Below are 22,857 nucleotides of genomic sequence, written 5' to 3' on the forward strand. Positions count from 1 at the left end.
TTCCTCCTTCATCTCTTTCAGGGCCAGGTGACCTTTGAGGACGTGGCCGTGCATTTCAAAGAGGAGGAGTGGGCTCTGCTGGATTGCGGCCAAAAGACTCTGCACAGGGAAGTCATGGAAGAGAATGGCTGGAATGTGGCCTCTCTGGGTAAGACTCTTCCTTTTTTTCCTTAAAAAGCATCAGAGGGATCAGACTGGTTCACTCTGATGGCGACAGCATGGCATCAATATTGGGAAGGCATGGGGTTTGATCTACTTATGGGCCAGAGGGCCAGAGTGGTCTGCTTGCCCGTGTCCAACTAGAAGCTGGAAGATCTGTGTCTCAATGCCCCTCAGCGATGAAGCTCATTGGGTGGCTCTGGACCAAGAATCTCTCTCAGCTTAACATAACCTATAGGGTTGTTGTGTGGGGTGGGAGAGAAATGCAATTAACACATTGAAATAAATTTTTCAGTCTAGTACCATTTCACAGAAATTAAATCTCCAATGCATGTGCTTTATTAAGTTCATATTCTATTTTATTTGTACACCAACCCAAACTTCCTTCTTTTGATGACCAGCAAACCTTATACAACTCCTTAGAATGGTGTGTGGCATACAAAGTTAATATCGCCTTGGCTTTCTTTTTTTAAAAGACTCTAACCTAGCTTTTTGTAAATTTTTAATAGGATGCATACTCTATAACAGTGTTTCTCAACCTTTTTGGAGTCAAGGACCGCTAAATTTTTTGTGCGGAGTTTCAAGGACTGCTACATTCTTCGTGTACAGTTTCCCAGACCAGCAGTTAGTAAAGGGGTTTCAAGTTTATCTATTAGTACTATACATGGCCAAAACTGACCATGACTTGCCTCATGGGGGCCAAGGTAAATTTTTAGGGTGCTGATTATTAAAGTAACACTTAATATCAATCAATTAATTAAATCAAAGTGAAATTAATTAAAATGAATTTAATTAAAATTAAACTTTTGAAGTTCTGGCAGGCCAAGATTAATTTAAATTAAAATAAATTAATTGAATAAAAAATTCTTATAAAATAAATACAATAAAATCTGTACAAAAAACATAGCAATAAAATGCATTGTTCTTTAAATAAAATGCTTTCTCTCCCCGCTGCTTCCCCCGCTCCCTTCCGCTCCCGTCCATTCCCCATTCTTCCCCGGTCATCAAAACCCCTGAATGCCTGGAGAATTTTGTTGCAGGATAGGAAGGGAGCAAGAGAGGTTATTTTGTGGGGGAAGAAACTGGAGATAAATTAAGGGGAGAGAAAAACAACCTGGAGCACCCAAAGAGAATCAGCCAGCCAAAAAGATTGACAAGCCTGGGAGCTTCCAGTAGCTCCAGAGCTACCAAATGCCACCCTGCACTTGGCGGATGGGTGGGAGGAGATACATGCATAAAACCCAAATCAGGTCGTCCACTATGGGAAGCAGAATGTTAGACCTTGACTGGATCCAGCAAGGCTTTTATTGTGCACATATTAAAGGCAGACAGACGTGTTCCCAGACTTAGAAGGCAAAAAGCATCTTAAGGACTCAAGTGGGGAGTTTATGAAGAAGAAGGATCTCTTTGTATCTTAAGCTATCAGGACTGAAAATACCTTTGGATTATATCTTTGCCACGCGTGTCTTTGTATGTTATTTGCTGTGTCACACCCTCATTCCCTTAGTAAGACCATTAGTGTAACAGTGCCCTGGCTCCAGTTGTCTGCCAAACGTTGAATTGCATTGCAAATCAACCTTAGTTTATCACTTACCATTCAAAGGCAACAGTGGAACATGACTTCCAGCAACCTTTTGGAAATTCTGTCGGAGTCTCTCTCCCTCCCCAGCAATTTTGCTATTTGCCCGCCCGCCTCTTCTGCCAGGGCTCGCGCTGCTGCACGACAGAGGGGATGGCTGTGGGGGTGAGTGAGCCTTCTACCCACCCCCCGCTGGCGGCAGCGGCTGATACAAGAGGGGCGCTGTGAGTTGAGTGCCAGTCCGTGCCTCCTCCTGCCACCGGCAGCTTTCCCTCCCTGCCCCCGCTCTGCAGCGCTTGCTCTCCCCGCCGGGCTCCCTCCCTCCCCATCATTTTTGCCCACCGGCTTTTCTGCCAGGGCTCAGCGCTGCTGCGTGGCTGAGGAAATGGCTGTGGGGTATGTGTGAGCCTTCTACCCACCCACCCCCCATCCCAGCAGCGGCTGAGGAAATGGCTGTGGGGTGTGTGTGAGCCTTCTACCCACCCACCCCCCATCCCGGCAGCGGCTGAGGAAATGGCTGTGGGGTGTGTGTGAGCCTTCTACCCACTCACCCCCCACCCCGGCAGCGGCGACAGCTGCTGCTGATACAAGAGCGATGCCGTGGCCTGCTGTCTGGCCCGGCGTCGCTTCCTAACTGCGAGGTACGCCTGCGCAGTTAAGTCTATTAACTGCGCAAGCGCACGTTGCAGTTAGGAAGTGACGCCGGGCCAGACAGCAGGCCACGCTCTTGTATCAGCAGCAGCTGCCGCCACTGCTGAGGTGGGGAGTGGGTGGGTAGAAGGCTCACACACACCCCACAGCCATTTCCTCAGCCGCTGCTGCCGAGGTGGGTGGTGGGTGGGTAGAAGGCTCACACATACCCCTCAGCCACTTCCTCAGCCACGCAGCAGCTCTGAGCCCTGGCAGAAAAGCCGGTGGGCAAAAATGATGGGGAGGGAGGGAGCCCGGCAGGGAGAGCAAGCACTGCAGAGCGGGGGCAGGGAGGGAAAGCTGCCGGTGGCAGGAGGAGGCACGGACCGGCACTCAACTCGTCGCGGACCGGCACCGGTCTGCGGACTGGCGGTTGAGAAACTCTGCTCTATAATATGGCCCTGTATAAAACATTCAAAAGCATCCCATACTAGTGATAATGAAGAAATACCTGTAGGACCCCTATTAAGCTGAAAATATTCTTCCATCTCTTTCGCTAGCTGTTCCACAATATACTTTTCATTCAGCAAGGAAGTATTCCTATACCTAAATGAAGTATTACACCTGTCTTCCAATGCCACAACTTACTTAACAGGAGCATGATCTGAAATAACAATAACATCATTGTAACATTCTTTAATCTGAGATACCAAAGAGCAAGAGATTGAAAGAGTTACACTGGCTGCCAATATGTTTCCGGGCAAAATACAAGGTGTTGGTTATAACCTATAAAGCCCTAAACAGCTTGGGCCCTGGGTATTTAAGAGAATGTCTTCTTCGTCATGAACCCCACCGCCCATTGAGATAATCAGGAGAGGTCTGTCTGTATTTGCCACTGGCCCGTCTGGTGGCTAATCAGGGACGGGCCTTCTCTGTTGCTGCCCCGAGGCTTTGGAATGCGCTCTCTAGTGAAATAAGAGCCTCCCCATCTCTGACAACTTTTTAAAAATCTTTAAAGACGCATCTGTTCACTCAGGCTTTTAACTGATGTTCTTTTGATTGTTTTAATGTTATTTTTAGAATATTGTTTTAAAAAATTTAAATTGTGTTTTAAATTTCTTGTTTGTGTTTAACTAATGTTTTACTTTTGTTTTTATCTTGTTGTAAACTGCCCAGAGACGTAGGTTTTGGGCGGTATAACAATATGTTAAATAAAATAAAATAAAGTTGTTAGCACCCTATAATGTGAATACCAGTGCAGATCCGTTTCTAAAAAAGGACATGTTTAAATAAAAAATTCAGTCTCGCTTTCTTAACATGAGAGCATACTTGAGGTTGGTTTGATTTCAGCAAGTGTTTCCAGCCCCTATCAAAGAAGACAAGCAGACCTGCTGAATTGGAAATGGGACATTTATACCATAATAATAAGTGTGAAGGGAGAAAGCTCTTGGAGGCTCAGAAGGTTACCTGCTTCCAGGGAGCAGGGCCGGCCTAACCCCTAAGGGGATCAAGCAGGCGCTTAGGGCATGAAGTCGGGAGGGGCGCTGGCAGCCTGGGTCACATGGGCCATGCTGCCGACTCACCCTTCTCACCTGCCTGTCTGCCCACTGCTGGGCTACCAGCGCTGCCACAAAGCTCTCTTTGGAGTGTGCCATCCGCTGCGTGCCTGCCGCCCCACTGCTGACTCGAGGAGTCAAGTGTCTGTGACCAATAGCAATTCAGCATCAGGTGGTGGAGGGAGCTACTTCTGCCACTGTCCTGTACTCTCCTGCCTGTACTCTCCTGGCTCGGCAGCAAAGCTCTCTCTCTCTCCTGCAAGTCCGTGCATGATGGAAAGCACCAGCTAGAGTGACTAGAAATCCAGACGAGAAGGGGAGCGTGAGCGCTTGGCACCCCAGTCTGTTGGTGGCTGGAGTGGACTGGGAGGGGCAGGACCACTCTCTCCCTCCTGGCGGAGCTTGATGCTCCCTGCCTACTGCCAAGCTGGCCATGCACACATGACTTGCCTCGGCACAGAAGCATGTTGGCTAGAGGGGAAGAGTGTTTCTCACTCCTCCTCCTGGTCCTCACACATGCTTAGGACAGGCAGCATGCTAGCACAAAGTACTTCCCTGGTGGCATGGAAGGTCACACTTTTTTGGCGCAAGTTGCTCTTCAGGCTGTATTGTGACGATCCCTTCAATTCCTTCCTTCCTTCCCACTCCCAAGTCTGTGACTTTTTATAAGCCTTTTAAAAGGAGTCCACAAGTCCTTGAAAACGTTCAGTAATATTCCCCCACAAACTGCCCGCCCCATGTCCTTTTCACTGACTGAGCTGCCCACCCCCACATCGTCCGTCCCCAGCATGTCAGTTGCAGTAAGGTGGAAGCAGGAGGGAGAACAGGGGGGAAGGAGAGAGGAAAGAGGAGGAAGGGGAAATAATATTTGAGAGGAAAGGAATAGGCAAAGAACAAGGGAAAGTGGGAGGAGGAGAATAAATGGAAAGAGGAAGGAATGCAGGTAAGGCAGAAAAGAAAAAAGGATTGGGGGTCAAAAAGTCCCCCATTCCATTCATGCTCTCTATCTCTCTCTCACTCTTTGCATTCTGCTTCAGCATCTCCTTCCTTACAAAGACATGCTTTTCCTCTCTCTCTCTCTCTTCATCTGTTCCTGCTCATTCCTTTTATTTATTTCCTCCACCTCTGCAAGCATACAGACCTTCTATGCTTGCACACTCTGGAGATCTCTCCATTTCATCATAAACTTTTATCTCCATTCCCTTGCCCACAGCCTCCAATACTCCCTCTCTGCTGTTCTCTCCCCCAAATTTATCAAATTCTTCTGAGTGGCAAAACCTCCTCTCCAGCTAGCGAAATGAAAAAAGACTCACCTTAACATGAAAGAAGTGAGAGTCATCCACTGAAAGTGATAAGCAGCAAATGCTAAATAAACCAAAAGGAGATGGTACTTTATAATGCATGAATTGCCTCTGGAAGTCATTGCCTCCGTATACTGTGATGGCCACAACATTCAAGCCACGGCCCTATGTACACTTTCCTGGGAGGAAGTTCTGCTAACACATTGGGGCTTACTTCCAAGTAAACATTTATAGGATTGTGCTATCCGCAAGGCAGCTTAGATTCCAGCTGAAGTCAGTGAAAATTAATCATCCAAACTGTGTGCAATCCTGTGTGCACATAAAAGTGAGTTCCATGTGATTGAAGGGGCCGGGGAGATAGGAGATCCCAAAGGGAATGCCCAACTGTAGGTCTCGTCACCGGCCCTATACTCTAGGCATTACAAATCTGTGATACTTGCCTAGAGTCAAATAAGCTCAACTCTTTATCAGTTGTTCTTGCTTAAGGCTACCTGCTCTGTCTTGCAGCAAGGCTGCAGAAGCTTCTTCTAGAACAGAGGTTCTCAAACTTGGGTCCTCAGATGTTAATGGACTTCAACTCCCATAATCCTCAGCCTCAGTGGCCTTGGGTTGGGGATTATGGGAGCTGAAGTCCATTAACATCTGAGGACCCAAGTTTGAGAACCTCTGTTCTAGAACATTCTCCTGCAGGAAGCACTCATCCTGACATAGCTCTATGTCTTAGTCTCCACCCATCTCTTCCAGATAGAACTTCCTTTCTTTTATTCTGCAGGCAGTGGGAGGGGTGAGGACTTCCTCCAGTGCCTTCCGGTTTCCTCCTCCTCTTCCCAGCCTCCACTGTCAGTTACTCGTGAGGAGACTTGACACTGAGGCTATTCTCACGGTCATGCAAAATCGGGCTAGGGAGCCTAGCCTGATTTTGCATATGTGTGAGAACCTCCGGGCTCGCAGCCAAGCCCGGTCTCACGAAAGTGGGTCACCCGCTTAAAAAACCTTCCCCTAAGCCCAGGTTAGCGGAGCGAGCGCTCCGCTAACCTGGGCTTTTCGATTGTGTGTTGCTGCGGCATGGGTTCTTGCCACAGCAACTCACGAGTAGACCCCTGACCGGGAGGCTGAAAAGCAGCGTCCCAGCTCGGGGGTCTCTCTAGCATGCCCTGCGCACTCATGCAGGGCATGCTGGAGCTTCCGGGGGCTACTTGACCCCTGATCCTCCCAGCCCTCGCCGGTTCCATAACGGAGCCGGAAGTCGTGTGGGTGGCCGTGTGGGCAGCCACACACAGTTGTGTGGGCGGCCGCGGGCTTAGCCTGCTAACCCTCCCCAGGCAGCTCCCACTGATTATGGGAACCGCCTCACTAGCTTGGCTGCTTTGCTTTCTTGACACAGATTTTTAAAACATCTGTGTGCTGTAAGTTGGGGCCTACCCATAGAGGCCATGAAATCCAGAGTCACACTAGAGAAGAGGGCCACAGAGTCAGTGTTGAAATCCCCCAAGATAACTAGCCTAGGGGACCATCACCACCCTGTGGCTACCACTGTCAAGATTATTAGGCACCAGGTGTTCAAGGTATGCAAACATGAAGTACAGACATTGCAAACTGAGGAATTTCCCAGTGGGGTACTGTCGTAAACCTGTTAGCTCGGCTCACCCAACAGGATTCACAACCCCTTCAGCACTCCCCCTGTGAGTTAACACAGAAAGTAGCAGCGAAACTACACGAAGGAAAATAAAAGGCTCACAAAGAAAATAGTAAATGAATTAAGTCCCCCTGAACTGAACTAGGTACCCCCCTCTAACAATAACTGAGTAATAACTGAAAAGAAAACACAGAGTGAAGAATGAAAAGAGTGAGGACACCAGAACAAGGAATTAACGGAACAAAGCAGGAAAGCATAAACAAGAGCAAACTGGAACTCGGAAAAGTTAGGAATTCAAAATAGCACATGGACTGTGGCCAGTGACGTTGCTAACAGCATCTGAGCAATTGACAGACTGCTAAATATATATGGCTCAAGAGAACCAGCTGCCAATCAGGCTTCCCTGAGTCAGCACTTCTGATTCCTCTCTTGTTTTCTCCTGCACCTGCGTGACTCCCACTGAGCTTGCCTCTTGAGACGTCTTCTCAAGACAAGTGAAATCCCAGCCTCCTCCTCCTCAGAAATAATGTCTGGCAGCTGTTCCGAATCCTCAGCCCCAGAGTCTGGTCTCCCTGCCAACTCCTGTTGCTGTGCCTCTGAGCCCTAGTAGGCAAATCCTCCTGCTCCGACTTTTCTGAGTCAGAAGTCTGAGCCATCACAGGTACCCAATGAACAAGATGAAATTCTGATTGTGACCCCCCCCTACTCACCCACGCATTTTGCCTGGGTTGCTGCTGGCTTGAAGATCTGGATGGACACAACTAGAACTTGGCCTGCCACATCCATTGACGTCTCAGTAATGCAGAGCGGTCTGGCTTTGTTATTCTTTCATCAAGAGAACATGCAGCTGGGAGTTGATAATTGATCTGAGGCTCCTTTTTTCTCTTTTTCAATTTGTATTATATTGACATATCAACATTTCAATTAATTCAGGTTCCTCCAGATGTTGAACTACAACTCCCATCATCCTCAGCTATAATTTATTGTGCCTGGGAATGATGGGATTTGTAATCAGGAAGACCACAGGTTGGGAACCCCAATATAAAATATATAAGAGATGTACATCTGGAATAATATACCATTAAATTATGAATTAATTATAAGCTTTGTTGTAAAATACTATTTTAACATTAAATTATAATTTGTCATAAATAATTTTGGCATAGATTAATTCAGTATGTTATGGAAATTACAGCTGTGGTATTGCTGTGAAACACTGAAAGAATTTTGCTAAATGCCTTTGAGGAGCCACCATTGTCTGTTTCATGCAGGGAAATGATTATGCTTTCATTTTGGCAGCAAAACCTTTCATTGCTAAGGAATGGAAAAGCAGGACATTTCCAAAAATTAAATGTTGGTTTCGTAAAACTTGGGAGTTACTGGTACAGTAAAAACTCTCTTCCCGGATGGAAGCCTCTGCTCATCCTAATTATTTGTTTCTTTGTAGAATGTGGGTTAGCCTTTTAAAATATTATTGATGCCCAAAAAATTGTATATTCAGGATCTGACAAGTTGAAAATGATTTTTATTTTATACTCATTTTTACTAATATTCTAAATGAATTAAGTGAAGTCATGTTCCTGAGATGTTTGTTCCTCAGCTGTTTTATCTGATTGCTTTGTAATTCATTTTGTAAATTTTTGCAAAAATTAAAAGTATAGAAAAAAGAATATAACATTATTTACAATTGAAATCCAAAGCCAAATAAATACACATAAAAAGGCATGAATACATACAGTAGATATATAGATTATAATAATTCAAATATATCATTAAGATCACAAGAAGAATGTGCCTTGTTCTGCCATCTGTATATATAATGTTCTAAGTCATACCCATGGCTAATCCTGTGCGTCGCAGCTCTCGTGAGAGTTCGTGAGCAGTAGCACCATGGTAATTAGGCAGTGGAGATTCCATATGCAGATAGGGAGGAGGAGCCTGTGATGGTTAAGGACAGTTGGAATGCAACTGTTACTGGTTGGAAGATGTTCTTGATTGTAGAGGAGAGGAATCAATATATATATATAAAAGGATAGCGGGCAGGGGTCTGTGAAAAGAGGGGCCGTGAGGGAGGAAAGAGCTCCTTCAGGAGAAGGAGGCTGCCATTGTGTGAATTAGATGAGGATAAACAAGATCTGTTAATTCAGGAAGGGGGAGAGAGAGAGAAAGAAAGAAAGAAGGGAGGGGAAGAAAGAGGGGGAGAGTGAGTGGAGGAGAGAGAAAGAGAGAAAATGAAGGGAGAAGAGAGAAAAAAGGAAGGGCGAGGGACAGGCCCAAGCCTGTCAGTGGCCTGAGGGGAACGAGCAGCCATGGTGGCACCTATTGGCAGCAAGGAAGGGCCCAGTCAACCACTGCTGCTGTTTGGGGCTACCCAGGGGCGTAACTATAATAGGGCAAGGGGAGACAGTTGTCTGGGGGACCACTGCCTTGGGGGCCCTCCAGAGGCAAGTCACATGACTGACTCCCCCAGCCGCTCACCCTCCCGGGCTTCCTTCAGTTGTATTCATCCTCCGAAACTGATGTGAGTGTGAAGACCTGGAGCTACCAGAACAGCAGGTCTTTCTCTAGGACCATTAAATGACTTGCATCATCCACAATTTACAAAACCTTTAAAAAAATAATTTAGGATGATGTTCTATTGTGGCACATAGGTTATATATAGGATATATATAACTATGCTTTTTGTTACCACTATACCACTATTCAGCCTCATTTAAGATTTCTTTATTTCATGAGCTGAGCTTCAGTGAGGGGGGCCCATTTCAAAATCTTGTCTCTGGGCCCCCTCCAACCTTGCTACGCCCCTGGGGCTACCATTGGTAGAGAGAGAGGCAGGCAGGCAAGGAACGGAGGAATGAGCATCCATGGCGGCAGCCACAGTGAGGAAGGTCTGGTCAGCCGCTGCTGCTGCTGCTGCTCTTGCTGCTGTGGGAAGGAACAGGAGTGGGTCTCGGGTGAGGGTGGGGAGGTCTAAGAGGAGCAGGAGTGTGGCTCAGGTGAGGGTGGAGAGATCTCTGAGGTGAGGGGGGCTGTGGCACGGGGTGAGGGGAGCAATCAAGTACTAGCATGCAGATGCTCTGCACAAGTTAAGCTAGTATACAATAAAACAACAACAACGTTCAATAAATCTGTTACATTTCCAATGTTGTCCTTTATCTCTCACCATGGCAGTTGGTTTCACATTATTGCAGAGCAATATAATTTCTATTTCTATTCATTAACATTAGGAACAACTAAGCATGTTACACAGCACATCCTGGCAGCAGCAAGCTTTTGGCTGACTAATTCGTTACACCCCCATGAATAAATTTTTCATGTAGGACTGTAAAAATAAAATAGGGTCTAAGGCCAGTTCTATTTGCAGTATATTTTCCATTCTTTTCTGAATGAGTCCAATAGCGTTTAATGTAGTTGCATAGCCACCAAATATGGAAAAGGCTGCCAACCTCTTGTTTGCATTTCCAACATTTTATTAATAATAATAATAATAATAATAATAATAATAATAATAATAATAAATAAATAAATAAATAAATAAATGCTGCCCCACAACAAATTGTTTTCTGAGAGGCTCATAACAGAGGATTAAAGCATACAATAAAAACATGTAACACATTAAATCATAACAGACCAAAGAAAAGATGAAAAGAAAATACAATACAAAGCAGCTTAAAGACACATTTAAAAATTAGTTTAAAATCAGATCGAGTCTGAAAAACCCAAATTTAAAAACCAAATAAAAAAGGCCTGGGTGAACAAAAAGGTCTTTACCTGACATCTAAAAGAAGAAAGTGATGAAGCCAGGCGAACCTCACTAGGGAGGCTTTTCCGTAAACAGGGTGCAACCACCAAAAAGGCCCTCTTCCTGGTAGCCACCAGCCTCACCTGGTTTGGCAGGGGCACCCAGAGGAGGGCCTCCAAAGAAGATCTTAAGGTATGGGTAGGGACATATGAGGTAAGGCACCAGTCATACACTCTCCTAAAAGTTCCTCCCCTATCCCAGGTTCTGACCAGTTATCTCGCTTCATCCCAGCAGGTGACAGTTGGGAGAGGAAGAACGAGTTAAAACCCAGGGGAGGATTGTTGGGAGGTGCCAAATGGAAAAAGAGGAAACAACAGAAAAGAAAAACTGAAGCAAAATGGAAGAACAGGAGTGGATCATCTGCTTCTCAGCATGGTGAGGTCCATAAAAATGCAGAAAACAATGCAGAAAGAAACAGCAGGAAACCTGAGACCTCTGAGAAGGAAAAGCTTCAATTCTGAACTAAACATGAACCACAAACTTCAGTGGAAAATGCACACAGAAGAGAAGTCATATACATGCTTGGAGTGTGGAAAGAGCTTCAGAAATAAAGGAAAGCTTACTGTGCATCAAAGAACCCACACAGGAGACAAACCATATAAATGTTTAGAGTGTGGAAAGAGCTTCAGCGAGAATGGAAATCTTACAGTGCATCAACGAACCCACACAGGAGAGAAACCATATAAATGTTTAGAGTGTGGAAAGAGCTTCAGCGAGAGTGGAAATCTTACTGTGCATCAACGAACCCACACAGGAGAGAAACCATATAAATGTTTGGAATGTGGAAAGAGCTTCAGGCAGCAGGGAAATCTTACTGTGCATCAACAAACCCACACAGGAGAGAAACCATATTAATGCTTGGAGTGTGGAAAGAGCTTCAGTGAGAGTGGAATGCTTACTATGCATCAAAGAACCCACATGCATCAAAGAACCCACACAGGAGAGAAACCATATAAATGCTTGGAGTGTGGAAGGAGCTTCAGCCAGAAGGGAGGTCTTACTTTACATCATAGAACCCACACAGGAGAGAAACCATATAAATGCTTGGAGTGTGGAAAGAGCTTCAGCAAGAATGAAAATCTTACAGTGCATCAACAAACCCACACAGGAGAGAAACCATATAAATGTTTGGAGTGTGGAAAGAGCTTCAGGCAGAATGGAAAGCTTACTGTGCATCAAGGAACCCACACAGGAGAGAAACCATATAAATGCTTGGAGTGTGGAAAGAGCTTCAGTGAGAGTGGAATGCTTACTATGCATCAAAGAACCCACATGCATCAAAGAACCCACACAGGAGAGAAACCATATAAATGCTTGGAGTGTGGAAAGAGCTTCAGCAAGAATGAAAATCTTACAGTGCATCAACGAACCCACACAGGAGAGAAACCATATAAATGCTTGGAGTGTGGAAAGAGCTTCAGGCAGAATGGAAGTCTTACTGTGCATCAAAAAACCCACACAGGAGAGAAGCCATATAAATGCTTGGAGTGTGGAAAGAGCTTCAGGCAGAATGGAAATCTTACTGTGCATCAAAGAACCCACACAGGAGAGAAACCATATAAATGTTTGGAATGTGGAAAGAGCTTCAGGCAGCAGGGAAATCTTACTGTGCATCAACAAACCCACACAGGAGAGAAACCATATAAATGCTTGGAGTGTGGAAAGAGCTTCAGTGAGAATGCTACGCTTACTAGGCATCTAAGAACCCACACAGGAGAGAAACCATATAAATGCTTGGAGTGTGGAAAGAGCTTCAGTGAGAATGGAAAACTTACTAGGCATCAAAGAAACCCACACAGGAGAGAAACCATATAAATGAGAGTGGACTCTTCCAGGTAGTGAACTCCCAAATGGATTGTGAGCAGCTCCAAAAGGATCTCTCCAAACTGGGGAAGTGGGCGACAAAATGGCAAATGCAGTTCAATGTTAGCAAGTGTAAAGTGATGCACATTGGGACGAAAAACCCCAACTTCAAGTATATGCTGATGGGATCCGAGCTGTCGGTGACGGACCAGGAGAGGGATCTTGGGGTTGTGGTTGACAGCTCGTTGAAAGTGTCGACTCAATGTGCAGCAGCTGTGAAAAAGGCAAATTCCATGCTAGGGATCATTAGGAAGGGGATTGAAAATAAAACGGCTAACATTATAATGCCCTTATACAAAACTATGGTGCGACCACACTTGGAGTACTGCATACAATTCTGGTCACCACATCTTAAAAAGGACATTGTTGAACTGGAGAAGGTACAGAAAAGGGCAACCAAGATGATCAGGGGACTAGAGCACCTTTCCTATGAGGCAAGACTACAACACCTGGGGCTTTTTAGTTTAGAAAAAAGACGACTGCGGGGAGACATGATAGAGGTCTATAAAATCATGCATGGTGTGGAGAAAGTGGAGAGAGAGAGATTCTTTTCCCTCTCACACAACACTAGAACCAGGGGTCACTCCATGAAATTGATTGCCAGAAGGTCTAGGACCAACAAACGGAAGAACTTTTTCACACAACGCGTGATCCACTTGTGGAACGCTCTGCCTCAGGATGTGGTGACAGCCAGCAACCTGGATGGCTTTAAGAGGGGTTTGGATGACTTCATGGAGCAGAGGTCTATCAATGGCTACTAGTCGGAGGGCTGTAGGCCACCTCCTGCCTCAAGGGCAGGGTGCCTCTGAGTACCAGTTGCAGGGCAGTAATGGCAGGTGAGAGGGCATGCCCTCAACTCCTGACTGTAGGCTCCCAATGGCATCTGGTGGGCCACTGTGCGAAACAGGATGCTGGACTAGATGGGCCTTGGGCCTGATCCAGCAGGGCTGTTCTTATGTTCTTATGTAAATGCTTGGTGTGTGGAGAGGGCTTCTGCAAGAAGCGAAAGCTTACTATAGTCATCAAAGAACCCACATAGGAGAGAAACTATATACATGCTTGGTGTGTGGAGAGAGCTTCAGCAACAAGGGAAAGCTTTCAAGGCATCAAAGAACCCACACAGGAGAGAACCCATATACATGAGTGGAGTGTGGAAAGAGCTTCAGCGAGAATGTATTGCTTACTATGCATCAAAGAACGCACACAGGAGAGAAACCAGATAAACTAGCTTAACCCGCGCAGAGCATCTGCCCGCATTTATTTATTTATTTATTTATTTATTTATTCATTCATTCATTCATTCATTCTATTTTTATACCGCCCTTCCGAAATGGCTCAGGGCGGTTTACAATTAAAACCAGAAATCATTAAAAACAATTAAACGCGCTAGTACTTGATTGCTCCCCTCCCCCCCGACACAGCCCCCCTCACCTCAGAGATTTCCACCCTCACCTGAGCTGCACTCCTGTACCTCCTCCTCCATCCTTTTACACCATCCCCCCTCACCCCTCTCGCTTACTCCTCCAACCCTTTACTCCATCTCCTTCACCCCTCATGGCTTCAGCATTGCTGGCACCTATTGGCCAAGCTGCAGCCCCCTATCCCCAGAGGCATCCCCACCCTCACCCCTGCCCCACTTCTGCTCCTCCCCACAAAAGCTGCAGCGGTTGACCAAGCCCTTCCTTGCTGCCGCCACTGCCATGGCCGCTTGTTCTCCTCAGGCCGCTGACAGGCCCGGGCCCATCCCTTGCTTCCCTGCCTGCCTCCCTCTCTCTGCCAGTGGCCTCAGTAGACCCAAACAGCAGCAGTGGCTGACTGGGCCCTTCCTTGCTGCCACTGCCACCATGACCGCTTGTTCCTCTCAGGCCCATCCCTCACTCTTCCTTCTTTTTCTCTTCCCCTCCCTTCTTTTTCTCTCTTTCGCTCTCCTCCACTCGCTCTCCCCCTCTTGCTTCCCTTTCTTCCTTTCTTTTGCTCTCCCTTCCTAACAGACCTGGTTCATCTTATTTCCTCATCTAATTTACCACGGTGCTTCTGCTTGCTTTTCTTTTTTCTTTTCTTTTCTTTTTGGATAACTGTGGATAAAGATATTAGGCAATAGCTTTGATCCGATTAAGTATTATTGGCAGAGTGTTCTGTTACAATTTTGATTAATGTTTATGAGCAATGGTATTAATGATCCTTTAACATGAGGTAATACACCAATTATTTGTGTGTGTTTTTCTGACTGCTTGGTATGTTCTGGATTTTGAATATTTTTTTAATGAATATTTTGCCTCAGTCGCTGTAAATATTTGCTTGTCATCAAACTTTCTGCTTTTGAATACTGGTTTTTCATATTTTGACTAGAATATTTTAGATTTTTTTTCTGTCTAAGGCTACGATCCTTAGTAGTTTCATACTTACTGGCTGTTCTGATTGTGGTACTCAACTCTTTTTGAAAGAGTTGATTGTGTTAAGGGGCAAAGAATCTGGATTAAGGTCACCACATTGATTAAAGAGGAGATTGTGAACTCAATAAAGGAGGTGGAGGAACAATTTGAGAAGAAACTAGAAGGCAAATTAAGCAAAGTATAGTGTACTAATTGGACTCTAGAAAATGAAGACTAATAAGATTCATAATTACACCATCAACATCAATGTAAAAACTGGCCAGCTAGCATAAGCTTTTATTCTATACTAGTAATATTAAACCCGTTATATTAACGGGCTCGCTCTTTGGGGCTGGCTGTTCCCTTCTCTCTCCTGCCCCACTCTCCCTCCCTCCCTTCTGCCCCACACTCTTGCCTCTCTTCCCCTCCCTCCCACCCCACTCTCTTGCCCTCCCTCCCCTCTCTCTCAGCCTCCTGCCCCAGTCCCTCCTGCCCTCCCCCTGCCCCACTCCCTCTTGCCCTTCCCCCTCCCCCCTGCCCCACTCCCTCTTGCCTTTCCCCCTCCCCCCTGCCCCACTCCCTCTTGCCCTTCCACCTCCCCCTGACCCACTCCCTCTTGCCCCTCCCCTCCCCCTGCCCCACTCCTCTTAAGGCCGTTATATTAACGGGCTCGCTCTTTGGGGCTGGCTGTTCCCTTCTCTCTCCTGCCCCACTCTCCCTCCCTCCCTCCTGCCCCACACTCTTGCCTCTCTCCCCCTCCCTCCCACCCCACTCTCTTGCCCTCCCTCCCCCTCCCACCCCCCTCTCTCACCTTCCCCTCCCTGTCAGCCTCCTGCCCCAGTCCCTCCTGCCCTCCTCCCGCCCCACTCCCTCTTTCCCTTCCTTTCCCCCTCCCCCTGCCCCACTCCCTCTTGCCCTTCCCCTCTTGCCCTTTCCCCTCCCCCCTGCCCCACTCCCTCTTGCCCTTTCCCTCCCCCCTGCCCCACTCCCTCTTGCCCTTTCCCTCCCCCCTGCCCCACTCCCTCTTGCCCTTTCCCTCCCCCCTGCCCCACTCCCTCTTGCCCTTTCCCTCCCCCCTGCCCCACTCCCTCTTGCCCTTTCCCTTCCCCCTGCCCCACTCCCTCTTGCCCTTCCACCTCCCCCCCACTCCCTATTGCCCTTCCACCTCCCCCCTGATCCACTCCCTCTTGCCCTTTCCCCTCCCCCACTCCATCTTGCCACTCCCACACTCTCTCTTGCCCCTCCCCCTGCCCCACTCCTCTTAAGGCCATTATATTAACGGGCTCACTCTTTGGGGCTGGCTGTTCCCTTCTCTCTCCTGCCCCACTCTCCCTCCCTCCCTTCTTCCCCACACTCTTGCCTTTCTCCCCCTCCTTCCCACCCCACTGTCTTGCTCTCCCACCCCTCTCTTTCACCCTCCCCTCCCTCAGCCTCCTGCCCCAGTCCCTCCTGCCCCACCCCCTCTTGCCCTTTCCCTCCCCCTCCCCCACTCCCTCTTGCCCCTCCCCCTACCCCCTGCCCCTCTTGCCCTTGCCCTTCCCCCTGCCCCACCCCCTTGCCCCTCTCCCTCCCCCGGCCCCACTCCCTCTTGCCCTCCCCCCTCCCCCCTGCCTGCCTGTCTTGCCCTCCCCCCTGCCCCACTCCCTCTTGCCCTTCCCCCCTCCCCCATTTTGAAAGTTCTACTTACCAGGCGGCGGCGCAGCCGCTCCTCCTCCCGGGCGGCGAACAGGGAAGTTCCGCTGCCCGGTTCCCTCCCACCCCAGTCTCCCACAGGCTCCTCCTGGCCTCGGCGGGTGGTCCTGGCACTGCCTGGCCAAGAGCTGTCTCCGCGGCCTGTCCCGCCGGCGGGCCCACCATGCCAAGTGCTGGCTCCGCGGCCTGTCCTGCCGGCAGGCCCACCATGCCAAGTGCTGGCTCCGCGGCCTGTTGCGGCACCTACAACGCAGAAGGGTCGAGTGCCGCCGCTGCGGCCGCACCGACCTGCAGCCAGGCCGAGTACTGCCGCGGCGGCGCCCGGCACTGCCACCACCACCACCATGCTGCTGGGCCGCCCCCGCCCCGCCGCTGCCGCACCACCACGGAGACCACCCACCCCAGGCTCAGTGAGAGGGACTCCGGGGGTGGGAAGTGAGGGCGGCCGCTTTCCTTGCTGAGGACTCCACAGAGCTCAACAGGTGGCCCGGACTCCGTCTCGGGGTCCTCTGGCTGAGGCGGCAGCTTCGCCCCACCCGGCTTCCCCCGCTGTGGCCGCTTCTCCTTGGCCCGCCGCTTCGCCGCCACCACCAAGAGTGCCGCCCGCCGCTGCCGCCTCTGGCCTCCCCGCAGCCAGGCCAGACCTGCCACCACCGCCTCTGGCCTCCCCGTGGCCGGGCCGGGCCCGCCGCCGTCACCTCTGGCCTCCCCACGGCCGAACCGTCCAACCGACTTGCGGAGTCCTCAGCAAGGTAAGCCACTTGGGCTTCGGGCGGCTAGGCGGGCGGGGCCCGAAAATTGCTGCCCATTGCTGCTTTTAGCGAACGCGTCCATTGCTGCTGTCTGGGCTACAGTGCTGCTTCTTCTCTACCCGCCCAACATGGTAGCCGGTGTCTGCTTCGGTGTCTCCCTCAGCTGTGCTGCGCCACGCATGCCCAGAACACCTGTCAGAGACACGGACGCAGACACCAACCAGCAGACACCAACCATCGTCAGAGACACGGACGCAGACACCAAGGATTTTATTATATAGGACTGTATATAGAACAGTTGCATCCAACTATAGATGTCAAAGAAGACAAAAGAGAAGCAATGAACTTCATTGGTTATTGAGTGTGGGTGCGAACTTCATTTTGTTTTATTTTCTCCCTTCCATTGTTGCTTTTCCTGTTAAGTAAGGTTGGGAATTTCCCCCTCCCTCTGAGTATGAGACACTGTAACACATTGGCTGATTGCTGTTAGTTATTTTGCTGAATCAAGACACTGAGTTGTATCTAAGAGCACGATTCAGCCTTTTGAATATCACTGAAGCTGATGTTTTACATCAAAATTTCTATCTTGAACACCTGTTTTTAACATATATGCGCATTAAAGAGGTCTCAACAAAAGCGGGTGAATTGTGAAAAATGCTTATTTCATCATCATTATACCATCTTAGAAGCTTTTGCATCAGCTTCTAATAAGACGGCTTATTCCTCAGGAATCCTCCCAGGAACAAAAGTAACCTGCTAGAGGAGATGAATCACAGAAGCAGAGAGAAAAGACCAAAAGGCCATAAGGAAGGAAGACAAAGTGCCAGATTAACTAGTAATGATCCCATGTGCAGAGTGCCTTTTTCATTCTTCAACTCTGAACTGCAGAATGGTGTTTCTTGCATTCCTGTTAACTGCAGAGTGTCCTCCCTCCATAAAGAGCAGAGATTCCAAAGCAGATGGGATTTTACTTGGCAGGGGGGGTGGTAGTTGTGGGGTGGTATCCCTGCCTTAATTGAAGTGCTGCCACAGATCTGCCTCTCATCACTTGAGCTGAAGTACCTTATGATAAGCCCCCTCCCAGTAAAGGGTGCTTTGCTCTCCCCACACCTCTTAGCCAGCCCCGCCCACCTCTGCTCCTGTTTTCATCAGCTCAGGGTTTTCTCCCTTTAGAAACATGGGAGAGACTTGGGAAACAACTCCCATGCTTGTCTTCTGATCCCCCACACCCTAACCCTACTCCTAGGATTACTAGAGATGGTGGTAGAGAAAGAGTCCCCCACTCTCTCCAGTAAGGAAAGGAAAGTGTGCCGTCAAGTTGGTGTCGACTCCTGGTGACCACACAGCCCTGTGCCCCCCACCCCAAATCAGAGCTGCTGCCACCTCATACATCAAAGGTCTCCAGTATCAGAGAGTTCCTCAGTCCCAGCACCCCAGTAACCCCGCCCAAATAAGAGCTGCAGTCTCATTGGTTGTTAGCAAATTGGAAGAATCCCACACACTTCAGTCCTGTCCCAAAATAGTTTGCTCACCTTAATAATTTTGGGGCCTGTTAATTGGCAGCAAATTTAGAAGAAACAAGTAGTTCTTCCCTACAATTAGAATAAATGTGGTCCAAATCTGCTAGGCAGTTCACAAGTTAGCCATTTGCACCTTTAAACGTTCACATGTCCACCAGCTTGAATTGGAGTGGATGACATCACAAACTATGCCTTTGAGGTATCCCTGTGTGTCCTTACAGCTGTAGCAAATTTGGTACAAATCTGTTAGGTGGTTCACAATTTAGCCCACATGCACCTCAAACGTTTATGCATCTGCAATCTTGAAATGGATCACCACAAGTTATGGCACTGAAGTGTCCCTTTGTGTCCTGAAAACTGTACCTAATTTGGTTCATTTTGGTCCAGGCTGATGGGCGTGGCTGGGGATGGTGGGAGTTGTAGTTCAAAAACAGCTAGACGGCCAAGATTCCCCACCCCGCCTTAAGGAAAGCAGACTAAAAAGCAGAGTAAAGCCAGCCAGCAGACAAGAATAAGCTGCAGTATCTCTGCCCCAGAGCAGCTCAGGAAAGTAATGTCATACTTGCATCAGCCAATGAGGTGTGTTTTCCAGGCTTCACTGTTGCTAGGCAAACTTTAAAGTATATTTTCTTGAAAACTATAAGCAACTATCCTTGTTCTTCTAACTTCTGATTATGTGACTGGCTGCAGTTATGGGACTGATACAGAAATCTGTGAGTTAAGAAGATACCCCATTGTAAAGTTTTCAAAGTTCTGCTCTGATTAAAATTATTCTTAAAAGTGCCTTCCAAATAATAGCATAAGCATGTAGGTCATTAAGCACAAGGTGGTCCTTCTACATACTGGATGACAAAAATATATAACCTCTACTAAAATGGAGTCAAAATGTTGTTCAGAAATACACAACTAGAAGAAATTAGGGGTTCAGTGACAGTAGCAGTGTAATCCCAGCTCATGGTTGCTACAAGAATGAATGAGAACACAAGAAGCAGGCAATTTCTGCTCTTTTCACATTTTTACTTCATTTTTCTTCTTTTCTTTAAACCAACCCCACCCCTTACCCCCACCCTGTAAAAAAATAACAGTGGTCAGTGAACACAATTGCTTTAGACTCAATGTCCAAAGCTAAGGATTGTCTTCCCATAAATTTTCCACAAATCTCACAATTCTCCTGCTTGTTTCAAATCAGGATGGTGTTTCAGGATGGTGTTAGGAACATAGGAAGCTGCCATATACTGAGTCAGACCATTGGTCTATCTAGCTCAGTATAGTCTTCACAGTGGCTTCTCCAAGGTTGCAGGAATGAATCTCTCTCAGCCCTATCTTGGAGATGCTGCCAGGAGGGACCTTGGAACCTAGATGCTCTTCCTAGAGCAATAGCATCCCCTAAGGGGAATATCTTACAATGCTCACACATCAAGTCTCCCATTCATATGCAACCAGGGCGGACCCTGCTTAGCTAAGGGGACAAGTCATGCTTGCTGCTGCCACAAGACGAGCTCTCCGCCCCTAGACCAGTTCTCAAACCTTTCATGTGTTGCTCTGTCCTGAAATAGATAATGTAGGCCTTTAGCCAGGCTGCTCTCTGAACCTCTTGATAAAAAGGTAAAAGTTTCTGCTTCAGGCCCTCTGAATTGTACCTCTACCATTAATAATGACTCGTACTCTGCTTTATGACCTCCTAGAGAACACTCTGGTTTTCCAGAGCTTCAGGCAGGAGTTCCCCCAGGCCTGTCTGTGTGGTTGCTGTGGATTGAACCTGGGACCACCTATATTCTAATCCAGGGATTCTCAATCTTGGGTCCCCCCAGATGTTATTGGACCAACTCCCATAATCCCCAACCAAAGGCCACTGGGGCAGGGGATTATGGGAGTTGGTCCAATAACACCTGGAGACCCAATGTTGGGAACCCCTGTCATTTGCTCTAACACTGAGCTACGCCTTCATCCCTTCTTTGATCTGTTCAGTACTGGAACAATGATGTGTGAGGTTGTATGCCAATATACATAATTATCAATGGATAAGTAATCACAGTCTCTATAATATTTATTGTTCTGTATATCCAACTTAGTCATGCCAGAATAATGATTGTGGGAGGGCAAATATTAATCATTGTAGTGGATATATGAGATAGCTCGAAGTATTGCAAGTATATATGTATTGTTCAAGAGTATCTTCTATATTTTGCTTTCTTAAGAACTTATAAATTAAGAAAAAAAATTAAATGACATTTCCTAAGAGGCCAGAATCTTTCTTGCTGGGAATAACTCAAGGAGAATTTTCCAGAAGAAATTTAACATTTTTAATGTATGCAACCACAGCGGCTAGGATAGTATATGCACAGAAATGGAAAGACACTAAAATGCCCTCAAAAGAAGACTGGGTGATAAAAATTTTGGAATATGCTGAGATGGCAAAGCTTACAGTACTTATAAGGGACGAAAATTTGGAATGTTTCAAAGAAGATTGGGAACCATTTTTACTTTACTTAAAGAACTATTTTTCTAATATGGATGTTTCAGCAGGGTTTGAAATATAGTAATAAGAGCAGGTTGGGTTGGGTAAAATCGAGTAGCAATGTGGAATATCTGTGTTTTGAATTATTATAGCAATGGTTTATATGTATAATTAACGTGAACCATGCAGATAGGTAAGCGGGAAGTCAATATTTACAATTAAATAAATGAATGTAATTTGAATGTAAAGCTATTGTAAAAGCCAATAAAATTTAAAATGCAAAAAGAACTTATATATTGAGGAGAAGTGGGGAGAACTTTCCCATCGCTTCATGTGGCTACATTGAGAATGATGATTCATACAAGAGTGGCTTGGATTCCTATAGTTGGAACTTCTTAGTTCTTGTAGTTGGGACTTCAAGAATAGACTTATCTGGGCCCGGGGGGGGGAGGGTTTGCCTCCAGAGGAAGACTTTTGGGGGTTTGCCTCCAGAGGAAGACTTTTGGTTCCCAAATTTCACTTCCTGGCTGGGTGAAGGAGAAGATCCTTTTGTTGGGGGTGACAAGGATGGAGAGAGATCTGCCAGTAGTTGCTCTGCTGTGTGGTGGGATTTGGGAACCATCCTGGCAGATGAGGCAATGCGTTTTCCTGGCAATTCTTTCTTCTGGCAGTTCTTTCTTTCTTGAAGCCCCTGGTGGCGCAGTGGTAAAACTGCCGCCCTGTAACCAGAAGGTTGCAAGATCGATCCTGACCAAGGGGCTCAAGGTTGACTCAGCCTTCCATCCTGCTGAGGTCGGTAAAATGAGTACCCAGAAATGTTGGGGGCAATATGCTAAATCATTGTAAACCGCTTAGAGAGCTTCCAGCTATAGAGCGGTATATAAATGTAAGTGCTATTGCTATTGCTAAATGTTACCCAGTTGGGAGACCTGTCAGGGAAATGGTCAAGGAATAGCCACGGAGATTCCATGAGCTGGTAAGGGAGATTATACTAATAGAAAATTGTGTCCAAAAACGGTGTGAGGGAAATGCCTGTGCTATTTGGAGCATGTGGTTGCCGCCAGTTAATGCCAATCAACACAACTTCTGAATATGCAGTGGGATCTACCTCTCCACTAGCTCCTTTCTGTTATTTTATTCACACAGCAGCTAATGAGGCATCTTCCCTTATTTGAAGCTCTATTCCTTCCTCAGCAGGTTCCTATCTTTATGCTTGCAGCTAATATGAATGTAAATGAGAAAGCGTGAACCACTGGGAAGGAAAACTCAGCAAAAGAGGAAAGGAGGGAGGAGATTATTGCTTTTAAAGGGGCAAACATCCATGGAATTCCCTTCCAAGAAGACTGTCTAAATGGAGTCAAAAGGAATAACATATACATACGCTTTCCGTCAAGATCTCGTGGTGGCAATGAGTTCCCTAAGTCAAATAGGTAATTTTTGTAACTCTTTGCTCCGTAAACTCAGAAAACTATTTTCTCCATTTCGAAGTGGAAGGAAGGAATAACCAAGGCCATAGAGTCAGAAAAAGTCAAGAGCC

General features: G+C 47.2%; 1 protein-coding gene and 1 pseudogene across 1 annotated transcript in view; both read left to right on the forward strand.

Moving 5' to 3' along the window:
* Nucleotides 1-18: 18 nt before the first annotated feature.
* Nucleotides 19-22,857, forward strand: part of LOC128348191 (zinc finger protein 420-like) — a 64,453-nt gene continuing 41,614 nt past the window's right edge. The window contains exon 1 of the mRNA XM_053303903.1: nucleotides 19-148. Coding sequence (XP_053159878.1) covers nucleotides 125-148 — 24 coding nt within the window. The 5' untranslated portion in view covers nucleotides 19-124. The remainder of the gene's footprint in view (nucleotides 149-22,857) is intronic.
* Nucleotides 34-15,307, forward strand: LOC128348184 (zinc finger protein 501-like; annotated as a pseudogene).

Source organism: Hemicordylus capensis, chromosome 2 (assembly GCF_027244095.1).
Source record: "Hemicordylus capensis ecotype Gifberg chromosome 2, rHemCap1.1.pri, whole genome shotgun sequence".
Taxonomy (NCBI): domain Eukaryota; kingdom Metazoa; phylum Chordata; class Lepidosauria; order Squamata; family Cordylidae; genus Hemicordylus; species Hemicordylus capensis.